The sequence below is a fragment of the Podarcis melisellensis genome, assembly GCF_964234715.1.
Source record: "Podarcis melisellensis genome assembly, chromosome: 6".
Taxonomy (NCBI): Eukaryota; Metazoa; Chordata; class Lepidosauria; order Squamata; family Lacertidae; genus Podarcis; species Podarcis melisellensis.
This window is the reverse complement of record NC_138538.1, coordinates 30,746,575-30,766,059: the sequence shown is the minus strand read 5'-3', so window position 1 is coordinate 30,766,059 and position 19,485 is coordinate 30,746,575. Positions and strand designations below refer to the sequence as shown.

At 42.9% G+C, this 19,485-nt stretch overlaps 1 protein-coding gene across 2 annotated transcripts in view; it reads right to left on the bottom strand.

The window, feature by feature from the left end:
• Positions 1-19,485, bottom strand: part of LOC309372751 (fer-1-like protein 4) — a 61,175-nt gene that overhangs the window by 36,273 nt on the left and 5,417 nt on the right. The window contains exons 1-16 of one of the 2 annotated variants that reach the window (XM_081916585.1): positions 19,169-19,370; positions 17,945-18,164; positions 14,767-14,822; positions 14,070-14,158; positions 12,552-12,651; positions 11,582-11,673; positions 10,464-10,505; positions 9,096-9,251; positions 8,359-8,419; positions 7,276-7,407; positions 5,676-5,738; positions 4,447-4,531; positions 3,257-3,416; positions 2,853-3,036; positions 2,229-2,415; positions 1,252-1,622 (exon numbers count right to left, since the gene is read on the bottom strand). In XM_081916585.1, coding sequence (XP_081772711.1) covers positions 1,252-1,622; positions 2,229-2,415; positions 2,853-3,036; positions 3,257-3,416; positions 4,447-4,531; positions 5,676-5,738; positions 7,276-7,407; positions 8,359-8,419; positions 9,096-9,251; positions 10,464-10,505; positions 11,582-11,673; positions 12,552-12,651; positions 14,070-14,158; positions 14,767-14,822; positions 17,945-18,023 — 1,857 coding nt within the window. In that variant the 5' untranslated portion in view covers positions 18,024-18,164; positions 19,169-19,370. Of the gene's footprint in view, positions 1-1,251; positions 1,623-2,228; positions 2,416-2,852; positions 3,037-3,256; positions 3,417-4,446; positions 4,532-5,675; positions 5,739-7,275; positions 7,408-8,358; positions 8,420-9,095; positions 9,252-10,463; positions 10,506-11,581; positions 11,674-12,551; positions 12,652-14,069; positions 14,159-14,766; positions 14,823-17,944; positions 18,165-19,168; positions 19,371-19,485 lie in introns of those variants that run through there. The other variant, XM_081916586.1, reaches the window with a different exon arrangement.

The following is a 19,485-nucleotide window of genomic DNA, read 5'->3' as shown; positions in this document are numbered from 1 at the left end:
TGATCTGTCTTCCTCATATGTAAAGGATGCAAGTGCCTGTGAAGGCCAGAATATTATGGGACCCATATGACACTTTCTTTTGTTCAGGGGACTTAAGCAGCAACTAGTGGTAGCTACAGACACACAAAGCAACAGAGGCATGTATCCTGCCTTAGTCCCATTAACCCCACATCTGAAATCTGTCATGCAAGACAGCTCAGTTGTTTGTTTGATCCAAAAGTAGGGTTGCCACCCATCCCTTAAAATATGGATTTGTCCCATTTTGGCGGCACAGAGTCCCTTGCCTGTTTGTCCGCCCATTTGTCCAATTTTTGAAGTCATCATCCTCCATGAAAAAATAAAATCGTCATTTGCTCACTCCCCCTAACTTGCTTGTTTGGTGCAGCCTAAATGCTAGGCATCTCAGAAGCTGAGCCTGCCCTCTGGTTAATTGACATTCCAGACTCAAGTCAATGGCTCAAAGAGAATGAGGGAAACGTTTGCTGGAGCCTAAGTCTATAGTTTCAAAGGTCCATAGCTGTTTTGATTAAAAGAAAAAAGAAAAAACTTCCTTGGAACTGTAAGTCAGGCAACCTACTATATTTACTTATTTCATAAAATGTTATTAGATTTGCAGCCAGACCAGGAAGGGAAGGCTCTATGACATGGGTGTGGTGCTTTTCTCATTTCATTTGCCCTTTTTGCTATGATAGAGCAGGTCAGAGCTCTTTGTCCTTATCTATATAATTCTGTTGTATAATCACCATCTCTACCTGCTCACTGTTCCCATTGCAAACACTGTATGAATTGTAAAGTGCTGCATAGTTACTGTAAAAGCACATGTGTACCAAACACTTTCCTTTCCTCCACAGAGTCTAAGGGGAGCGTTATCTGATGGGGAAACCTTTGGTCCTTCAGATGTTGTTGAACTATCATTGACTATGTTGGCTAGAGCAGCTTTGAGCTGGAGTCAAACATCTGGAGAGGCAACATATTTGCTTAAGCATCTTGAAACAATTTATCACAACTCTTTAAATTTGAAATGTGAAAGGGATGCTTACAATTTCAAGATTTCAGAATTTCAACTTAGTACCTACCTTGCAACATAGCACATTTGTCTTACATAGTGCCTTTGTAAGAGACAATTATATTACTTTTGTAGCTGTCCAGGAAACGTTTCATCTCTATTCTGGAATTAACATATATGTGTGTATAGAAGAAGGCAATGCACACAGCCAGAGCTTTGCTTTAAGATCTAAATATGAGACTTACCTCTGGGAGAGGATGGAGGTCCTCTACCTCCACAATCACCTCACTTGGCTGGTCAGACTCCTCCAGGACGTCACCCTCAGCTTGGCTTCGTTGCTGCTCTTTGACAGAAGCTTTGGATTTCTCCTTGGCCTTTTTGCTCTTTTTCTTCAGCTTCAGCTTACTTAGGGCACCTTTGAGAGCTTCCACAGGCTTTTTCTCTGCTGCCTGGATAGTGCTAAAGATCTCCACACTAATGGCCATGAGAAGACGCCCGCGATAGAATATGCCTTCACCCAGACCTTCATTGAGATCTTTGTGCACATCTCGCAGGGCAGAATTCTTGGGTGATCCATATAAATTCACCCAGGTTGGGCCAAAGGTGGGATTAAAGCCTGTGGGAAAAGACATTTCTGAATTTGGTTCAGAATTTCACACATGTCATTCCCCACTATGGAGCAGAGCAGAGCAGAGACTCTTAGTGACCCTCCTAGATACTGCCTATAACCAAACAGAATTCAGCAGGAATGACTGTGGCCATATCCCATGGATTGCCTACATACCATACACGTAAAGCACACACACCCAAATTTTGGAAACTGTAGTTTGTTAAGGGTGCTGGGAATTACAGTTCTGTGAGGGGTAAACTATAGTTCCCATGATTATTTGCGGGTATATGCTTTAAAAGTGCTCTAACTGTATTGTGTACATGCAGCCTTAGATTTGGGTGCCCATCAGATCTCCCCTACTTGTGCTTCTACACACACAGAAATGGACATATTTGCATACCCGGCCAGCTGAGCTGTAGTACATAAATTAATATTTATTATATGCTTGTATGTATTCCATCCTTCAAATATATTCCCCGGATAGGGAAGAATATAAGATTAAAGATATAATCAAAATATTTAAAAACAAAAAACCCCACTCCAGACCATTCGGCAATGAGTGAAAGAATCATTTGAACATTCAGAAGTGCCTGCTGCTCTGAGGGGGCTCACCATTTCTGCCAGGATCAGATATTTGCTGCAGATCAATAAAGTGTGTGGCAAGGGCAACATCTCCAATGTTGGCATCATCCAACATTTGGACTTTTATTTTTCTGACAAGAGGCGGGAACATTTCAATGAAGCTGATCTGTTCGTTCCACACTGGTTCTGTGGTACTGCTTTCAACTGAAGTTTCTCCCTGAACCAAAGAAATGAATCAAAATTGCACACAAGGGAAAACAGTAGAAGTTTCTACTTTGAAACAACACAACATTAATTTTCCATTCATAATAACGTGTGGACATCCAATGAGGTGAATGTTGTAAGATTCAGGACAGATTTTTGAAAGCACTTCTTCACACAGCACATATTTAAACTATGGAACTTACTCCAACAGGAAGTAGTGATGGCCACCAACTTGGATGGTTTAAAAAAGGATTAGGCGAAGTAATGGAGGAGAAGGCTGTCTCTCTAATCAGTTTTCTAATCAGCTTCCTACATTCTTAGCACATACCCTCTCTCTATTATGATGCATTAGAAAAGCATTTGTTCAAGTTACATAGACAGGACTGTTGCGAGCCACAGAACAATGAACCAAACATTTCACAGAAATCAGTTGCTCAAGCTTAAACTTACCTGCTGACCAGAAAAAACAACTTGCACATATGGATCAATGAAGACTTTCTTCTCACCCACAATCTTTGAAAAACCACCCATGATTCCTGCACTCATGCTGGGCAGACCCTCTGCCTTGTACATTTTGATGCAGAATTTCGCCCACGGCCTTTCAGCTGGGACTCTTTTAGGCAGCAGCAAGTTCCTGAAAGGAATATATTTGAGTTCTAAATAGTGTTCACAGCTCCTAGAAAACCAGAGCTCCTAGAAAACCAGAGGCTAACTAAAATTGAAGGAAAGGCAATCACTGAATCAGAACAATGGCCAATTCCATCAGTTCTCTAATCTTGAATAACATTAGCTATCAATCCATTGCCAATCCTTTGGGAGAACACACTACATACCTCTCCATAACACAGACTTACTTTTCAATGTCTTCATTCTGACTTGTTGAGGTAGTGGGAAGGGAACTCATTACATCCCCCCGTGCAATGACAGAAATGTTGCATTTCACAAAGCCTTTGACTCCTGCCCTGGTGTCCTTGGGGTCATGAATAACAGCCCACTTCTGGTAAAATCTGTGATCTAAAAAGGACATAGAGAATATCTGATTTACAATTTTCTTGGATCCAATTATGGATCCAATTATGATGACCACTTCCATCACAAGTTCAAAGCCTCAGAGAAAAGCCAGCAGAGTTGTACCAGGGAAGTACCAGGGAAGACACTTAGCAAGCAAAAATCAATATCCATTCCCTGAAACCAACAGAGCTCTGCAGATTTACGGGAGGTTATGCACAGGAAATATGAGCTTTACTGAAGTCTTTCCATGGGCACGGTAGAAATTCCATGGAGCTTTCAGTTTTGATGAGGCAACACTTTGCACAATAAGGCTCATATATCCCCTGAAGAGTCACAATCCTGGCCAAGAGGGCTGTAGAGGGTTCAGAATCATGAGCGCTGGAGGCAGAGCCAAGCTATCCCTACCGTAGAGCAAAGTAAGATTGGCTGTCACAGACAACAAATGCTGCATGCACTCCAACATTTCTCTGATGAAAATAAGGACATTCCATTCCATGATGATAACCTGGGCAGCTTCCAACATATAAAAATAATATTAAAACATTAAAAAAAATCCCTACACAGGATTGCCTTCAGACTGCTTGGGGGTTGAATAACTCCATCCGCTCCAATGCAAATAGGGACAACCTAAGGAAAAGTTGGACATTCTGGGATCAAATCAGAAACCAGGGTGGCTTGTCTAAATCAGGGACATCACTGGAAAATAGGGACACTTGGAGGGTCTGTTGCTGGCAAGAGGCAACAAGATGTTGGAGGTCAGAGTTGTGTGAGCTATGCAGCCCTGCACCCTCCTTGTACATGGAATAGGGAAAGGCACAATGTTATCCTTGGTTTTCAGCAAAAATGTATTGGGGCTGCCTTGACTAGGCAGATGAAAACCAATTTTGCAATGTTCTCATTCATTACTTAATTGTAAATTATGTTGTTGTGAAAGAAAGAGTTCAAAATAGACCATAATGCAAGGGCGACTCATATCATAGGCTCAAAGCAGATAATGGAAAAGGAAATCAAGAATCACTTCCAAGTACTGTACCTGGCTGGTTGTATATAGTCGCTAGATCAACCTTGAATATCCCTATGAGTGCACCTAAGAATCGGATCTTCTTTGAATGGAAGACCTGCACAGTAATACAAACCACTTTCTCAGTATTGTCAAAAGGTGTGCAGAACGTGTTTAATGCTACACTAGTAGCCCTCTATCAGCAGTGGTGGAGGGAAATGAGCTAATAGAATTGTTCGGTGGTTCCAAAGGATAGGGGGGGCGGCAAAAAAATGGCCAAGTTAAACTGTACTATATGAAACATAAGACAAGTTTAAAGGATGAGGGGTGTATTTCAATGTTGTCAGTCTTCACTAATCTTGTGTTATAAGTCTACAAATAAATTGTAAAGCTATTTTTATCAACAATGGTATGATTTGTCTGGTGCTTCTTTTCAATTTAGAAGTTTAATCAAATTATTTTTCCTTCTGGCAATGTCAGGATGTTAAATATTAATAAAGTATTTGAAACAGAGTGTGGAACACATATGTATGTTGTTTATAAAAGCAGCCTCTATTTCAGCATTCCAGAGGACAGATACGAGGCATCGTCACACAGATGATCAAACCGTCCCATGGAGATGTTGCAAGGTTGGGATGTTGCAAGGATTTTACAAGGCAACCAGCTCATCTCTTCCACCCAATATAGAATGCATTAGAAAACTGTTTCCTAGGTACTTAGAATTCCTACCTCCTAGGACCAAGGCAGCCCAGTATAGCTGAGGTTCAGATTACTTTAGCTGCTCCTTCAAATTTCTCCTAGAACACACCATTTTCACTGGACATTTGGCTTAACTCATGAATCCTCATTTTCAGCCATAACAAAACTTTGGTGCACATAATTACATTTTATCTCATTTGTCCCTCTCCCACCACTTTGTTTGTTGTCTCTCGCACTTCTAGATTGCATGCTCATTGCAGGGAGGGACCTCTCTGATCCTCCTGCAAAGTGCCACCTACACTTAAGGCACTATAAAATATCATGAACAAAAATAGTACAGTAATGCCTACATTGGTTTGGATTGTAATGGTTTCCACTGAGGCAGTCATTCTTATGAAAGTAAGAATCAGCAAAACTTTGGAAAAAGAGGACGGAAACCTAAAGCAGAGGCATGGCTTAGTATCCCACCTATTTTGTTATGGTTCTTAGTACCCATGTTGCTATGCAATAGGCTCATGTTAGCTCTCTCCCCATAACAGTGACCCACAATGGCTGATACTTACAGAAATCTCTATGAGTCTGTGGAACAAAACATCTCTCGGTTCATGGAATTCAAATGTAAAATACTGGAAGGGAAAGGTGAAGAATTCTGACTCATGAGTGCTATCATATTACAAGGACCACAGTTGTGCCCCCCCCCCATGAAATGCTTTCTTTAAAGCAGGGGTCATCAAACTTTTTCATCCCATGTGCAAATTTGCAAACTGGGGAAGCTGCCATGAGCAACACGCAAGCACTGCAACCATCCGCATACTTTACACCTGCACACTTTACAGCCACACATATATGCACACATGGCATAAGGTAAAGGGACCCCTGACCGTTAGGTCCAGTCGTGGACGACTCTGGGGTTGTGGCTCTCATCTCACTTTACTGGCTGAGGGAGCCAGCATACAGCTTCTGGGTCATGTGGCCAGCATGACTAAGCCGCTTCTGGTGAACCAGAGCAGCGCACGGAAACACCGTTTACCTTCCCGCCAGAGCAGTACCTATTTATCTGTTTGCACTGTGTGCTTTCGAACTGCTAGGTTGGCAGGAGCAGGGACCGAGCAAAGGGAGCTCATCCCATCACGGGGATTCAAACCACCGACCTTCTGTTTAACCCACAGCGCCACATGGCATACACACATGCATTTGCTGCAATCTTGCACACACCAGTCACAACAATGCGCATACCAGCAATTAGGCTTGACAAAATTGTTTTTGCTTCCCGCCCCCCTCCAAGTCTAACTGAAGGCAGAAGGTGGTATTCCTGGAGAAGAAACCCTTCCCTCCCCAACTGCAACCCCTCCATCATCCCTTTTCAATTGTAATTAGGCCTGGGGGGAAACATTCCATTGTAGTCAACAGAGGACCTCTTGTGTGGGAGGCATTTTGAGTCAGGAGGCTCACAACTGGGGGGCGGTCACCATTAACTCACCCTTCCCTATTTGAGACCCCCCTGCTGAAAATGTTCCCCACCCCCACAGTTAGGCTTCACTGAAACTTTTTGGCTACAATAAGTTTGGCAGCCACTTCTCTAAACCTTTGAACCCATACCCAGCCCACCTCACTGAACCCTTCCCTCCACCCATCAGTTGGCATTGCCCAGTGAAGAGAGCTGATTGACAAGTGGTTATGGTTTTGGGGAAAATGGCCTCACAGGGAAAACTGGACGTGGCAGGGCAAGATTCATCCATAGGCCAGAGGTTCCCCACTCATGCTCTACAGAGGTGCATAAGCGTAGGACTTTCTCACATGTTGCGAAATTTCTGTACAGAAAGCACTCTCCCGAAGGAATAAATGGTTGACCCACATGCTGATGATCCAATAGGTGATCATGAACACAGGGTAATTTGATTTATATACTCCTGGCCTCCATGTGCTAGTAGGCTGCAGCAAAATTTTAGCAACTGTACACAGAACCATTACTCAAGCGTGCAGCTGCCAACCTTGATAATTTAGTTATGACTTGCATGTTAATGCAACATCTTTTGTGGCATATGCAAGAGCATGCGAGTCTTTTGAGAGAAGTTTGCGGCCTGCAGTCAGCTGCCTAACAGTGGCCAGGAACTAGAAGTTCTGAGTGGTGGAGTCATGGAATCTTGCCTGTACATTACATACCTCATTGTAAAAGGGACAGTTGGTTGACTTTTGTGTTGCTGTGCGTCTCTTCTCATCTCCGATTTTCACAACTACAAAAGGGTCAATATTCACTCCTACCAATTTCTGGGCTTCAATAATGTTTATGCCAATCTGTGGAGACAATACACTTCCTATGATCAGTCTGAGGATGTCATCATTATGGGAGATGGAATTAAATAAGAGGAAGGAGAAAATTGCTTGTTTCAAAGGCACAGGTGTCTGAGTTTTTTCACAAGTTACTGGTATGTCAGGGTCACTTGGGAATTTTCTTTCAATCTGCAGGCAGGCAGAGATGGGGAATCCATGGCCCTCCAGATGTTGTTGGAATCCAACTCCCACCAGCCCCAGGCAGCACGGCTAATGGCCAGGGATGATGGGAGTTGTAGTTCATCATCAAGAGGGCCACTCCTGATCTAACATGTCCTGGGCTAGTCTAATAGGAGTTTGATAACTTGGGAATAGTCCCATAAAATATCACATGCCCTCCCAGAAATCTTAAGGCAATATGAACATTCCCTTAAACCTTAAACCACTTTAAGTGGTTCTTAAAGAGTGTGGCATGACACACTTGTGTGGCAGGAGAAAATGGCAAGTGTGGCCAGAAAATTCAAGGGCATTTGAACAATTCATTTCTGTTGTTGAGGAAATGAGAGTTTATCTCAGATTAGACCTAATATAAATGAGGTTTAGACCCGGCAAAAGCAAATTCACATCTCTCATTGAGTTTGTATACATACTTAAGGTACATACAGTATATCAGAGGCACATTTATAATTGTATTTTGGGAATGGTTCATGTTCTTTTGCAGCTGCAATATTTTATACTTTCTGGATGTCCTATGATCATATTATAAAATAGTTGTGTTCTATCTTATAAATCAAGCACTGCTAGGAGTTGTTTCTTTTTGTTTCCAATGTATTTCCTACCAATACAAAATTTGATGTGGTATGAGCATATTTTTATTCTGAAAGTGTGGCCTCGAGATATATATATATATATTTTAAAAAGTTTGAGAGCCACTGCCTTAAATAGTTTACACAAGAAGACTGGCAAGTATAGTACCTGGAAGTTCTGTGGTCTAGGAGTAGCATACAAGTCCCATTTGGAAAAGACCCTAGAACGACTGCAATGGAAAGAAAACACTGATTAAACACTTCAGCAATGCCATTCCTTGTAAACCATTATTTTATTTTGGGGGTAAATAAGTAAAGCTTTTAATTTGATCTGTGACCCTTGTTAGCATAATTTAAAAGGGAAGGATAATAGAAGAAAACGAAATGTTGACTTCAAAATTTAATCAAATGCTTTTTATTGTCATCGCTCTCTCAACAGAAATTCAGCAAAGCACTTTCCACTTTAACTTTTAAACATTTCTGTGCCATCATTTTGTATTTTTATGTTATGAACTACCTTGTAATCTTCGGATGAAAAGCAGTGTACAAATTTAGTAAATAATACTAATCAGGTTTATGCAGACAATTAAGAATCTGTAATAATATGCAGACAATTAAGAATTTGGAATAAGTGATTATCTGTAATAATCACTTATTCCAATTTTTTTAGTGGTATTCTAGATGCTCCTTGGGGTTCCTTCCAACTATGAAATATGCTGTTCCTGTTGATAAATGATGAAAGACCCTCATATAGCACATACACACTGTTCTGAAAGGTACACTGTGCTTAACACCAGGTTCCTTTTTTGAAGGGATATCAAATACGGTAGCTATGTGATGACGTGCCAAGCTAGCTAGGAACATGAAGACAGACCCTTTTGTGTTAAAGTGCTTTCAGAAAAGTACCTCTTGACAGGAGTGAAGACAATGCCGGAGAACTCCATGTCAGACACATCATAATAATCATCCTCATCATCATCAGTCTCCAAGCCTTTGACAAGTTTCCTGCCAATTACTGCAGCCTTCCTATCCAGATCAGCAGCTCGCTTCACTTCATCAGGGCTGCAACAAACACAAGCTCATGCTACATGCAAAGGGAACTTTAAGAAGCACAAGATATATGCAGTTCCTACAGCCTATCAGCCTCTGAAGCTTTAAAAAAATCTTATCTATATCATTCATGACCAAAACTGAGCATCTAGTTCTTCCCTTTTTATTCATTTTTATCATCAATCATCATCATCATCAATAACTACACAATCCACTCCAAGTTAATCAATTTTAATCAATTATTACAGTGTAATAATCTATAAGACATAATAATGCTTAACTATGGCTAGACCTGGAGTTTCCCACCCCCCTGCTTTCCAGCAAAACAAAACAAAAGAAACACAAACCAACTAAAAACAGCATACAGAATATAAAAGCAATTTAAATCAACCCAGTATTGAAACAACACAATGAAACACAATGAAACATCCAAAGTTGTGCAGAGACAAAACATACTATAACTTTGAGTTTCTGGAGTAAAATGTTTACATATTGTGGGTCCTTCTGTTGCTTGTGTATTCCATCACAGGCCCATTGCAAGCACTTTTTGCCCACTATGTGTCATATCACAACTATGCTTGGCATTGCTACACTGCATCTAGCAAATATGGTAAGTCACCAACTTTGCAGTGTTGATCTCCCAGTGCTATCCTGTTGTAGTGCCCCAAGCTGACTCACAATGTAAGAGCAATGCCCAAACTCAAGGGCATTGCATCCCTGATTGCTGCCCAGGGCGTGCGTACGGGCATGCAGAGGGGGATGTACACACCAAGTGGGTGGGACATGCTGGGGGCGCAAAACTCACCCACTGGAGCCTGCTGGAAGCGCCTGGCTCCCTCCCGTGCCAGATCATCGCAGCATTGGAGAGGGGCAGTGGCAGCGCCCCTCTGATGCTTCCAAGCTGTGTGTGATCACAGCATCTGAGAGGGGCAGCAAGGTCACCTCTCTGACGCTTTCGCGCCTGGGTCAGGCCTGACCTGGGAGTGGAGCAGCTACCGCCCATGCGCCCCCAGCCCCAAAGGCCAGCCTGGGCATGGCTTCATTCCATAAGGGAACTATAGTGGTTGCGCCCCCTCAAAAAATGCACCCAGGGCAATGGCCCCCTCCCAGCCCCCCATGCTACGCCGCTGCCCCAACTTGTGGTTTTGAACCAGTGCATAAAAGCTTTTGTATTTGATCGAGTAACTCAGAATATCAGGTTATAAAATTGAATAGGACACTTACTCCAGCTCCTCAAATCCAGGGTTGCGGATTATAACCTCTGAGCTATATTAAACAGGGGGAGAAAAGGAATAATGACAAGCATGCACCGACTGCAGAAAATAGTTCTCTATCCAATTTAAGCTTTCTTGGGTTATTTCCATAATAGGGCCCTTTATCCCTGCTGAGGGTTTAAATTTCTGCAGTTAACTAGAAGCTGAATAATGACTATGAGTACACACACAGTTTAAACTGTTGCTCTAGTCTATTTCCCAGTTGGGACAGGGGCGTCATAAACAAGATATTTAAAAAGAAAGGATGTCAACAGTGAAAACCCTGGAATGCAATTGTTTTTTCTCCACTCTCTGGAAAACCTGAGTGAGTGAATGATATCAACGTTGGCTGCACTGACTGGTGAATCTTCTTAATGGGTTGCAGTCTCTCTTGGCCTAACATTTCATACCAACAGAGTGATTCTGATGGCAATCAGAACCCCTCAGATTAGTGGTTGAGAGAGGCCAGTTATGGAGCAATTGCTTCCAAAGCAACATTATGAGTAATATGCTTAACTGTGACAATTTCTCTTTCATGCCTCAAAACCCATATTGCCTGGGGTTAGTCATTCAATTTGTACTTGCATGAGCCCTGTATGTGCTGAAATCTTATCTTTGCTGATCTTACATTTCTGTGCTTGTTGTAGAAATGCTTTGAAATCTCCTAACAGGGGAGAGTATGGTGGAAACATACCTGTAGGAATGCTGATTGAATAGCAGACATCTACGTCTGTGCTTTAAAACTAAGGGTATAATCTAAACTCCCCCCTCCCACTGGTGGGACTTTGTGGAGCAGTGGAACCACTCCCACATTTGTAACCCTGCTGGTTTCAGCAAATATGGGGAGGATGATCAAAGTGGATGCTTTCCGGCTATAAACTGGTCCCAGGCAAGCTCAGTCCAGCTCTAGCCTTTCTCAGCCCTTGGAACACCCATTTTGGGATTCTGCCAGCTGTTGGTAGGGATCCTGCCCACCTGTTTGGTAACTAGGAGGAGGCTGACTGAGCTAGGTTTCCTGAGTGGAAGGACACTTCTGTCTAGTCCTACCATCTGCCCAGTGTAATTTTCTTCTCACATTATATCCAGTACCTGTCTTTCATCTGATAGACAAAATCTTCTTCAGCCCATGTTCCTGCGGCCCCATCAGGAGGCTGGTATCGCAGATCTAGTTCAATATATATCTATATGGGAAAGGCAAACCATAGGAAGACCACAACTGTTATAAGGCAGCTGGCTTGGGGAGGTTTTTTGCCCTGAAATACAGGATGTAAATTGGTATGGACAGTGGTGTTTTTTTCTTTAAAAAAATGTTTAGGGGTACTCTCATTTTGACTCAAGAAGAACACCATTTTATAGATCAAGGAAGGAAAAATAAATACAGTAAATGGACAAAAGTACAAAGATTCACAAAATATTTAGTATACATCCCCTGCATCCCCCCATAAAAAAGTATTGGGTATGGATAAATGCAAGCATGAAATACGTATGAACATTTTTAAACTGAAGAGAATATCGGAAATGCACATACAAAAGTAAGTAAAAAATAACAGTGAGCTAAATTAAGTGGAGGACTAGTATCTCAGTCTAACCCACCTCGCAGGGCAGTTGTGAGGCAGGGACCATGTATGCTGTTCTGAGCTCTTTGGAGGAATGGTGGAATTAAACATATAATAAATGGACCATTTTTTTGTGCACGCCCAAATCCAAAATCTAACCATGTTAGCAGTGGAAGATGTCTGCAGAAAGAATCTTCCATAACTCATGTAGGATCTATTTCCAGCAAATAGGAGCCTAACACATATTAAGTGCTTTGTCAAGTTAGCTGTGGAACTCAAAAGCCAGCTCACTGGTGCTTTTCAAGAATCCCTGGGCATAGCCAGGATTTTTGTTGGGGGGGGCAGGACTTTGATAGGGGGCAGAACTGATGTGATTGGTCAGTTAGTTAAGTATTTCTATTGTTTTATTTGAACTGGGGGGGGCGCAGTTGCCCCCCCCAGCCCTACCCTTGGCTACACCCATGCAGCTATCCCAGTATTCTGATGATAGTCAAACTACTTACACCTGTGATGCTGTGGTTTTTGTCAACCAGGGCCTCTCTGATGTTTAGTCGTCCAGATGTTACTAAGTGCTGAAGGCTTATAACTAAGGAACCAAGTAATCTATAATGAAAGAATAAGCAATGTTGAAACAGAGTACTAAAGTATGCTGGGGGATGATGAGACATGAATACAAACATATCAGTGTGAGCTGGTAACTCTGCATCATGGGTAGCCAATGCAGTACCCTCCAGATGCTATTGGACATCAACCCCATCCAGCATGACCAACAGTCAGGGAATCAGGGATGTGGAGCTCAGCAGTCCAGCAACATCTGACTATTCCTATTCCACCCATTGAAAAGACTGAGGAAGACTGCATTTCTTTGTGTGCAGGCAGGCATGTATACACATGTGACCATTAGGGTACCCAGGTATCAGCCAAGAGATCATGGATATATCTTTAACAGGTTAAAAGCACTTGAGTCTCCTGCACTTGTGCCACTGCTTCTCCAGTGCCTTTACCACCTCCTCCCATGTCTCTCTTGCTGTTTTGGAATGTTTAAAGGTGTCTGAGTTGAAGTGCTGGGACAGGAGAAAGGTTAGACTACCATGTGAGCCCTTCTTCTTCCCTACTTATAACGGACCCCCTAGGAATGCACCTTTTGCCGTGCACTGGTGGGTGTTGAATTCAGACGGAGGCCATTTTACATGCATCCAATTGACACGTGACCACTGACCTCTGGGTCCTTTTGTCCTGGAAGAGGGCAGAATGGGGGTGGAATGGGAGGCAGAATAGGGTGCAGTGGGTGGGGCGTAATGGGCTGTTATGGGGCAGGGCAGGGCAGGCTTATGCATGCTCTGCCGATGCGTGGGGGGGGGCAAGGAACAGAACGCCTGCTCAAAATGGTTGTCGTTTGTACAAGCAAAGGAGTAGTGTTTGCAATCTCAACCAGCTCTAGTGCTCGTACAACTTGATTGCCTTGCAATTGTTCAGTGGCAATGTTTCTCAACAATGTCCACTTATGTACCTGCCATTGCACCTCCCACACCCTGGTGACTTCACAAAATGTGATCCCATATTGACATTTGACCTCTCTGGGGTGGCTGCCTGTATGTGTCAAAGCATGAGTATTTGGCTGTAGGCAAAGAAGAGGGTGAATATGGATTAGGGATTCATCAGGTCAGTTTAGAACCCACCATCTGCTTCAGTTGAGCTCTGATTTAGACAACTCGCGATACTCCTCCATCCAAATCACCAAAATTTAATTCTGTTGATATTTAAGCCAAGGGCATATATTTTAACTCCACTTAACCCAGTTGTGCCATCCAGAATCCACTGGAAGGTCATAAAGTCATAAAGAACACAATTTGCCTGAGGCAAAGTACAGCAACAAGACCTTCCCAATGGAGGCATGTGTTGATTTCTGTGAAATTTGTGAAATGGACACATACATTGGTGACATCAGCCAGGCTTGTTGCCCTAAGCCTAAATCTAGCTAGTGCCTCACAGTCACCCGCTTGAAATAAATATGAACTTACCTATTACTGAATACCTTACTGCAGTTGTAAACTTTAACAATCAGCATCTCTTCCATAATCAGCTTTCCATAGTGTGGCCAGCGAAAAAGCTAAAAAGAAAAGACGAGCAGCAGAATTCATGGTGGGCTCCTGGAGCTCCTGAAGAGCCCACTTCCCCAGTTCTTCATGACATATACCAGCCTTCACCAACCTGGTGCCCTCCAGATATTTTGGACTATAACTCCCACCAGCCCCAGCCATGTTGTTGAGGCAAGTCATCCGAAACATCTGGAGGATGGTGAGGGCTCTCATATATAGTTAGATGGGTACCAAGGTATGGGGTATCTTAAAAGAACACATGAGAGTAAGACAGTCATCACATCTTTTGAGTCACAGAACTTCACACATTAAACAATGGTGAGAGAAGGCTTGTCATCACTTTCTCTTATTGCTTAATAACCTAACTTAATATACTGGGGAAATTATGATTTAATAAAAGTAGACTGTGGGGCAGAATGAGATTTGGTGGCTAAGAGCACAAGCATGCCTTCAGCCAGATCATGCTGCTTCACGCTATACATCAGCCTGGGGACACTATTTTGCTGTGGTAGACATGTCAAGTGTGAAGGCACTTGTCCATAAACACTTTGGGAGCATATGCTAATGTGTCATAACTGAAAACTCAATCCTCTTTGAGCACAATGTAATGCTTCCTTACCTCTCCAAAGACTACTTCCTGGCCAGAGTGTATCTTCTTTGTCTTCTGAGTAAAACCTTAGAACAAAATGCAGATTGTCATTCTAGAATAGTGGTTAACCCGTTCTCACAACAGCCAACCCAGATGCCTATGGCAGGGATGAGGAACCTTTGGCCCTCCAGATCTTGTTGGACTCCAGCTCCCATCAGCCCCAGGTAGTATGACTGACCAACAGTCAGGAACAATGAGTGTTGTACTTCAATGAATCTGATACTAACAGAAGCTTCTCTCTAGCCTTAGCATGCTGCTACTAGCATGTGTTTAGAAAACAGAGATCCAAATAATTTTGCCTAGAAAAGCACCACACCTCAGAAAACATTCCTGGTCACCCTTTGCCTTGCACTTGAGTTACCTGGTAAGGCCTTCCTGATAGGACTTCCCATGCTGCTGTGCAGGGAGAACTCAGAGCACTGACACCTTTGATAAAGCCACCTGTGTCTTTTTGAGGTATATACCAGACTTAATCACAATAGCACACCTAAAGCCAATTGCTATCTAAAGAGTGTTTTGGAAACCAGTTGTCTGAAGGGATATGCACAGGTGATGTCTCAGACTTCATCATCCCACTGTTGTTATTTAAAAGAAACAGAAACGTTATCCTTGCCATTGTGTATGCCCCCTTGCATTTTATCCACACAACAATGCTGTGATGGGTTCCGGGGCTGAGAGTATATGTCTGGCCCAGTATCACCCATGAAGCTTTGCGGCTGAATGGGGATTTGAAGCTGGGTATTCCTGATCTAAGTCAAGCATTCTAATTACCGGTACTGTTAGTATCCTCATTACTATATAGATAACAAAATGGTCTAAGCCCCCCCCCCCCCCGTAGCCATGGTAGAATGCATGCAAGGAGGAAGACTAAATAATGGTGACTTTAGAAGCTTTTCCCAGAACTGAAAGCAAAACTCTAGCTTGCATTTGGTGGTGTGAGCTTTTAATTCACTGTCATACTGAACTTTTGTACACTGTTACGTACTGAAGTTCTCACCCTGGGCCAGCAGGGGGATACTGTAGATAGTTATGCAAATGAAGGATCGAAAGTGACATTCAGTGATTGGATAGTTTTAGAAAATGGCAACAGTTACATTGTTCTGGAGCTCTATATAAGCAGGCTGACTGAGCTCCTCAGTTAGTTCTGTTCCAGCTTACAAATAAAGAGCTGCTTTGGAAGAATTGCTGTGTCGTCTGATATGTTTGCCCACAACTTAACATACACAAATAACTTTCTTTTAGCATAAGAGGAATTATCCCTGGATATGCGGAGAGGAAGCCTCTACATAGTATTAGAAGTTGTTGTATGACATGAATGCTCTAAATAAGGGGGAACCAGGGCACAAGGATTTCTGGGATTATAGAGAGTGTGACACAGGGGAGGGAGACAGGTTGCTAGATGAAATTATCATAATTTTTTGTTTTAATTTAAAGGAAAAAACTGTTCACCTATCTGGGTTTCTTGGTTGTACAAAGGAAACAAAGCTTAGCACATGGATTATCACCATAACTAAGACATGACCTGATAATTCACTGCCACTTTTTAACAAGCAGATGGGAACACCTCTTTCCTTTAGCACATATTTCATTGCAGTGGAATGGAATGTACACAAAGGATACTAGGCTGTTATCAGCTACTGAGTCAACAACTACTGGTGAGTTGCTGGACTTAAATAGAGACCAAAGAGGAAATGACTGACTGACAAAAAAAAGCTACAAGAGAAAGAAATCCCTCCTTGGACAGAGAAGTGAAAATGTTTCTGAGGTGGGTAATTCAAATCACTGGAAGCATTGCCTAAAAGATCTAAAAGAACCCTTGTAGCCAGAGCATAGTTACTTGGAGATGAATGCTACTTCATACATTAGGTTTTTCCTGCACAAGAAGTAATATTCTAGGAAAAGTGGGATCTTTTGATAATTCCTATATCTTGCTGACCTCCATTAAATTAACGTCCAATTAAGATTAACATTGCAGAATGGGTTTCTATATATATTTTTTTGCTGTCCTATCTCCAGCACAAAATATTGTCCATTCAGGTGATTGGACAATCTGAATTCTGCCTCCACATCTTGTTACTAGTAATGTGTACATAAATTAGGAACGAACAGGCCTTTTTTTAAAGCTAATTTAGATTTTTTTAAAAAAGACAATATTTTTCGCTCTATAACACGCACCCGACCATAACACGCACGTAGTTTTTAGAGGAGGAAAATCCGTAGGCATGCCACCAGTAGGCATTCCCTCCATAACACGCAGAGACATTTCCCCTTACTTTTTAGGATGAAAAAAATGAGTGTTATGGTGCAAAAAATACGGTAGCTGGAATTCACCAGAACTCAGTTCTGGCACCTCTCAGGTGGGCACCATTGTCATTATAAGAGAACAAGGGAAGCGTTCATGGTTAGTTCCAGCACCTCTTTTTCTAGAAAAATAGGACTGGGGATGAATATTTGCTCCTAAGTGGTTATAAGATTTAAGAGGTACTGTATTTCTTTTGAGGCTGTGTGTTTGTGACTGAGGAGAAACCATTTCTTTTTCTCTTAAAGAGAGCTGCTTCCCACAACAAATCTTCTATACAGCTAAGTACATCCTTGTAAGAAATTAAATATGTGCATATACAGTCCTGTGTATTTTACATACACATGGCTACTTCACCACATATTACAGTTGAGGGAAGCCCTGAATTGGGGGCCAGTTCCCATAGCACACTCTTGTAGTGAAACAGACAGAGACCGGTATGTTTGTTACATGTGATGTTGTACACACAGATGCAGGCACTTTCAAAACAGAGAGTGCTATCTGTGTTGCTGTTTTTTAAATGTATCATGTGTGAAGAGTTCCTCGGTTTCAGAACTTTCTTCAAGGTTATATGAACAAGCAGATTCCATGACAGAACAAGCAGGGCCACAGCTCACATAACAGACATGTTCATATAACTGAAAAGGAACGGCAGTGGTACCTCTACACAATGCACAGAGTCCCACACACCTGCATCTTGGCCCCCTGATGCATTTTCATCACCTCAGGCTAAAGCAAACAGATTCCTGGGCTACCAGTTCCTTCCCCCCTTCCCCAAACCTTGGATGCATTTCCTTTCCTTCCCACCTCACCCCGACTTCCTTCCCCGCGCCTCCCCATGCTCCGCACCTCGGAAATTCAGTTGCACCTGCCGCTCCCCTGTCCCTGGCAGGTGGGTGACCCTCTTGACGCTGACACTCAGGGCCATGGTGCTGCCAGGGCTTGGCTCTCTTCAGCACTGACCAGGCGTGAGGGCTGGCTGCTAAACAGTCCAGGGCTCCACCTGTCTCGTCACTCAGTGAGTCAGGCTTGGGGACTCACCAAGCAGGTTTGGCTGCCCAGACCCCACCTGCAAGTCACACATTATCCAATATTGGCAAGTACGTTCAAAGTGGGTAGGCACCAATCACTCCAGGCTGTATTCAGTACTACAGTGGTACCTCAGGTTACATACGCTTCAGGTTACAGACTCTGCTAACCCAGAAATAGTCCTTCAGGTTAAGAACTTTGCTTCAGGATGAGAACAGAAATTGTGCTCCGGCGGCGCGGCAGCAGCAGGAGGCCCCATTAGCTAAAGTGGTGCTTCAGGTTAAGAACAGTTTCAGGTTAAGTACGGACCTCCGGAACGAATTAAGTACTTAACCTGAGGTACCACTGTAGTGCTTCTCAGAGTAGGCCCATGGAAATTAATAAGACATGACTGAATTCCTAGCATTAGCTACAGCCCTCTATCCTGCCCACTCTGATTCTCCTTAATACAAGCCATGTGCCTAACGAGCATGAGTCACAGCCAGCTGAGGAACAGCAGCCATTTCCCCCTCAGCGGGTCAATGAGGTAATTTTAAATTCTGGACTTAAATGGACTGACTGAGGATGGGGGCTCTTCAGATATGTTTATTATTCACAGACTTTGGACCCTTTCATCCATACTTTTTATCACACATTCATGATTTGTGCTCCTCATGCTATCCAGGTGCTCATACATAATCTCATTTTCAATACTACTTATGCCTGCAAAAATGTTGGGGTGGTCACACTGCTTCATTTCCAGTCAGTGCATGTCCCATATCTTTCTGCTAAAACCTTGTGGCTTTTTATACCACAAATATTATGGTTTATTTTTGCCACGCTTTTCTTGCACGAAAGCTCATCTGGACAGTAATTATATGGTAGGACTGGGGAAGTGTTGCAGAACTAATAACGCAGAATAAATTCACCACAGATCCATTACTATTGTGTCACCAACATGTAGCAGAATGCACCCACAATAAAGCAACAGTCTGGAAGGGCCTTTCATGATAAGTAGGCTCTAGACTGTGGGGCTCTAGACTTCTCTCCCCGCCCCCCTGCTACCTTTCTCAGACTCCACCACAGTTCTTTGTTCAATATATCTGAGGCCCCATCTATCTCTCCACTTGACCTTCTATATAATGCCCCCTCCACACAACCAATGGAGGTAAAGAATCAGATCAGAAGCTGCAAATTTACTTCAAGTGATGTTTTCAAGTCTGGAGCAGTGTGCAAGAGCCCTAATACAGTGGTACCTCAGGTTACAGACTCCGCTAACCCAGAAATAGTACCTTGGGTTAAGAACTTTTCCTCAGGATGAGAACAGAAATCGCACGGTGGCGGCGTGGCGGCAGCGGGAGGCCCCATTAGCTTAACCTGGT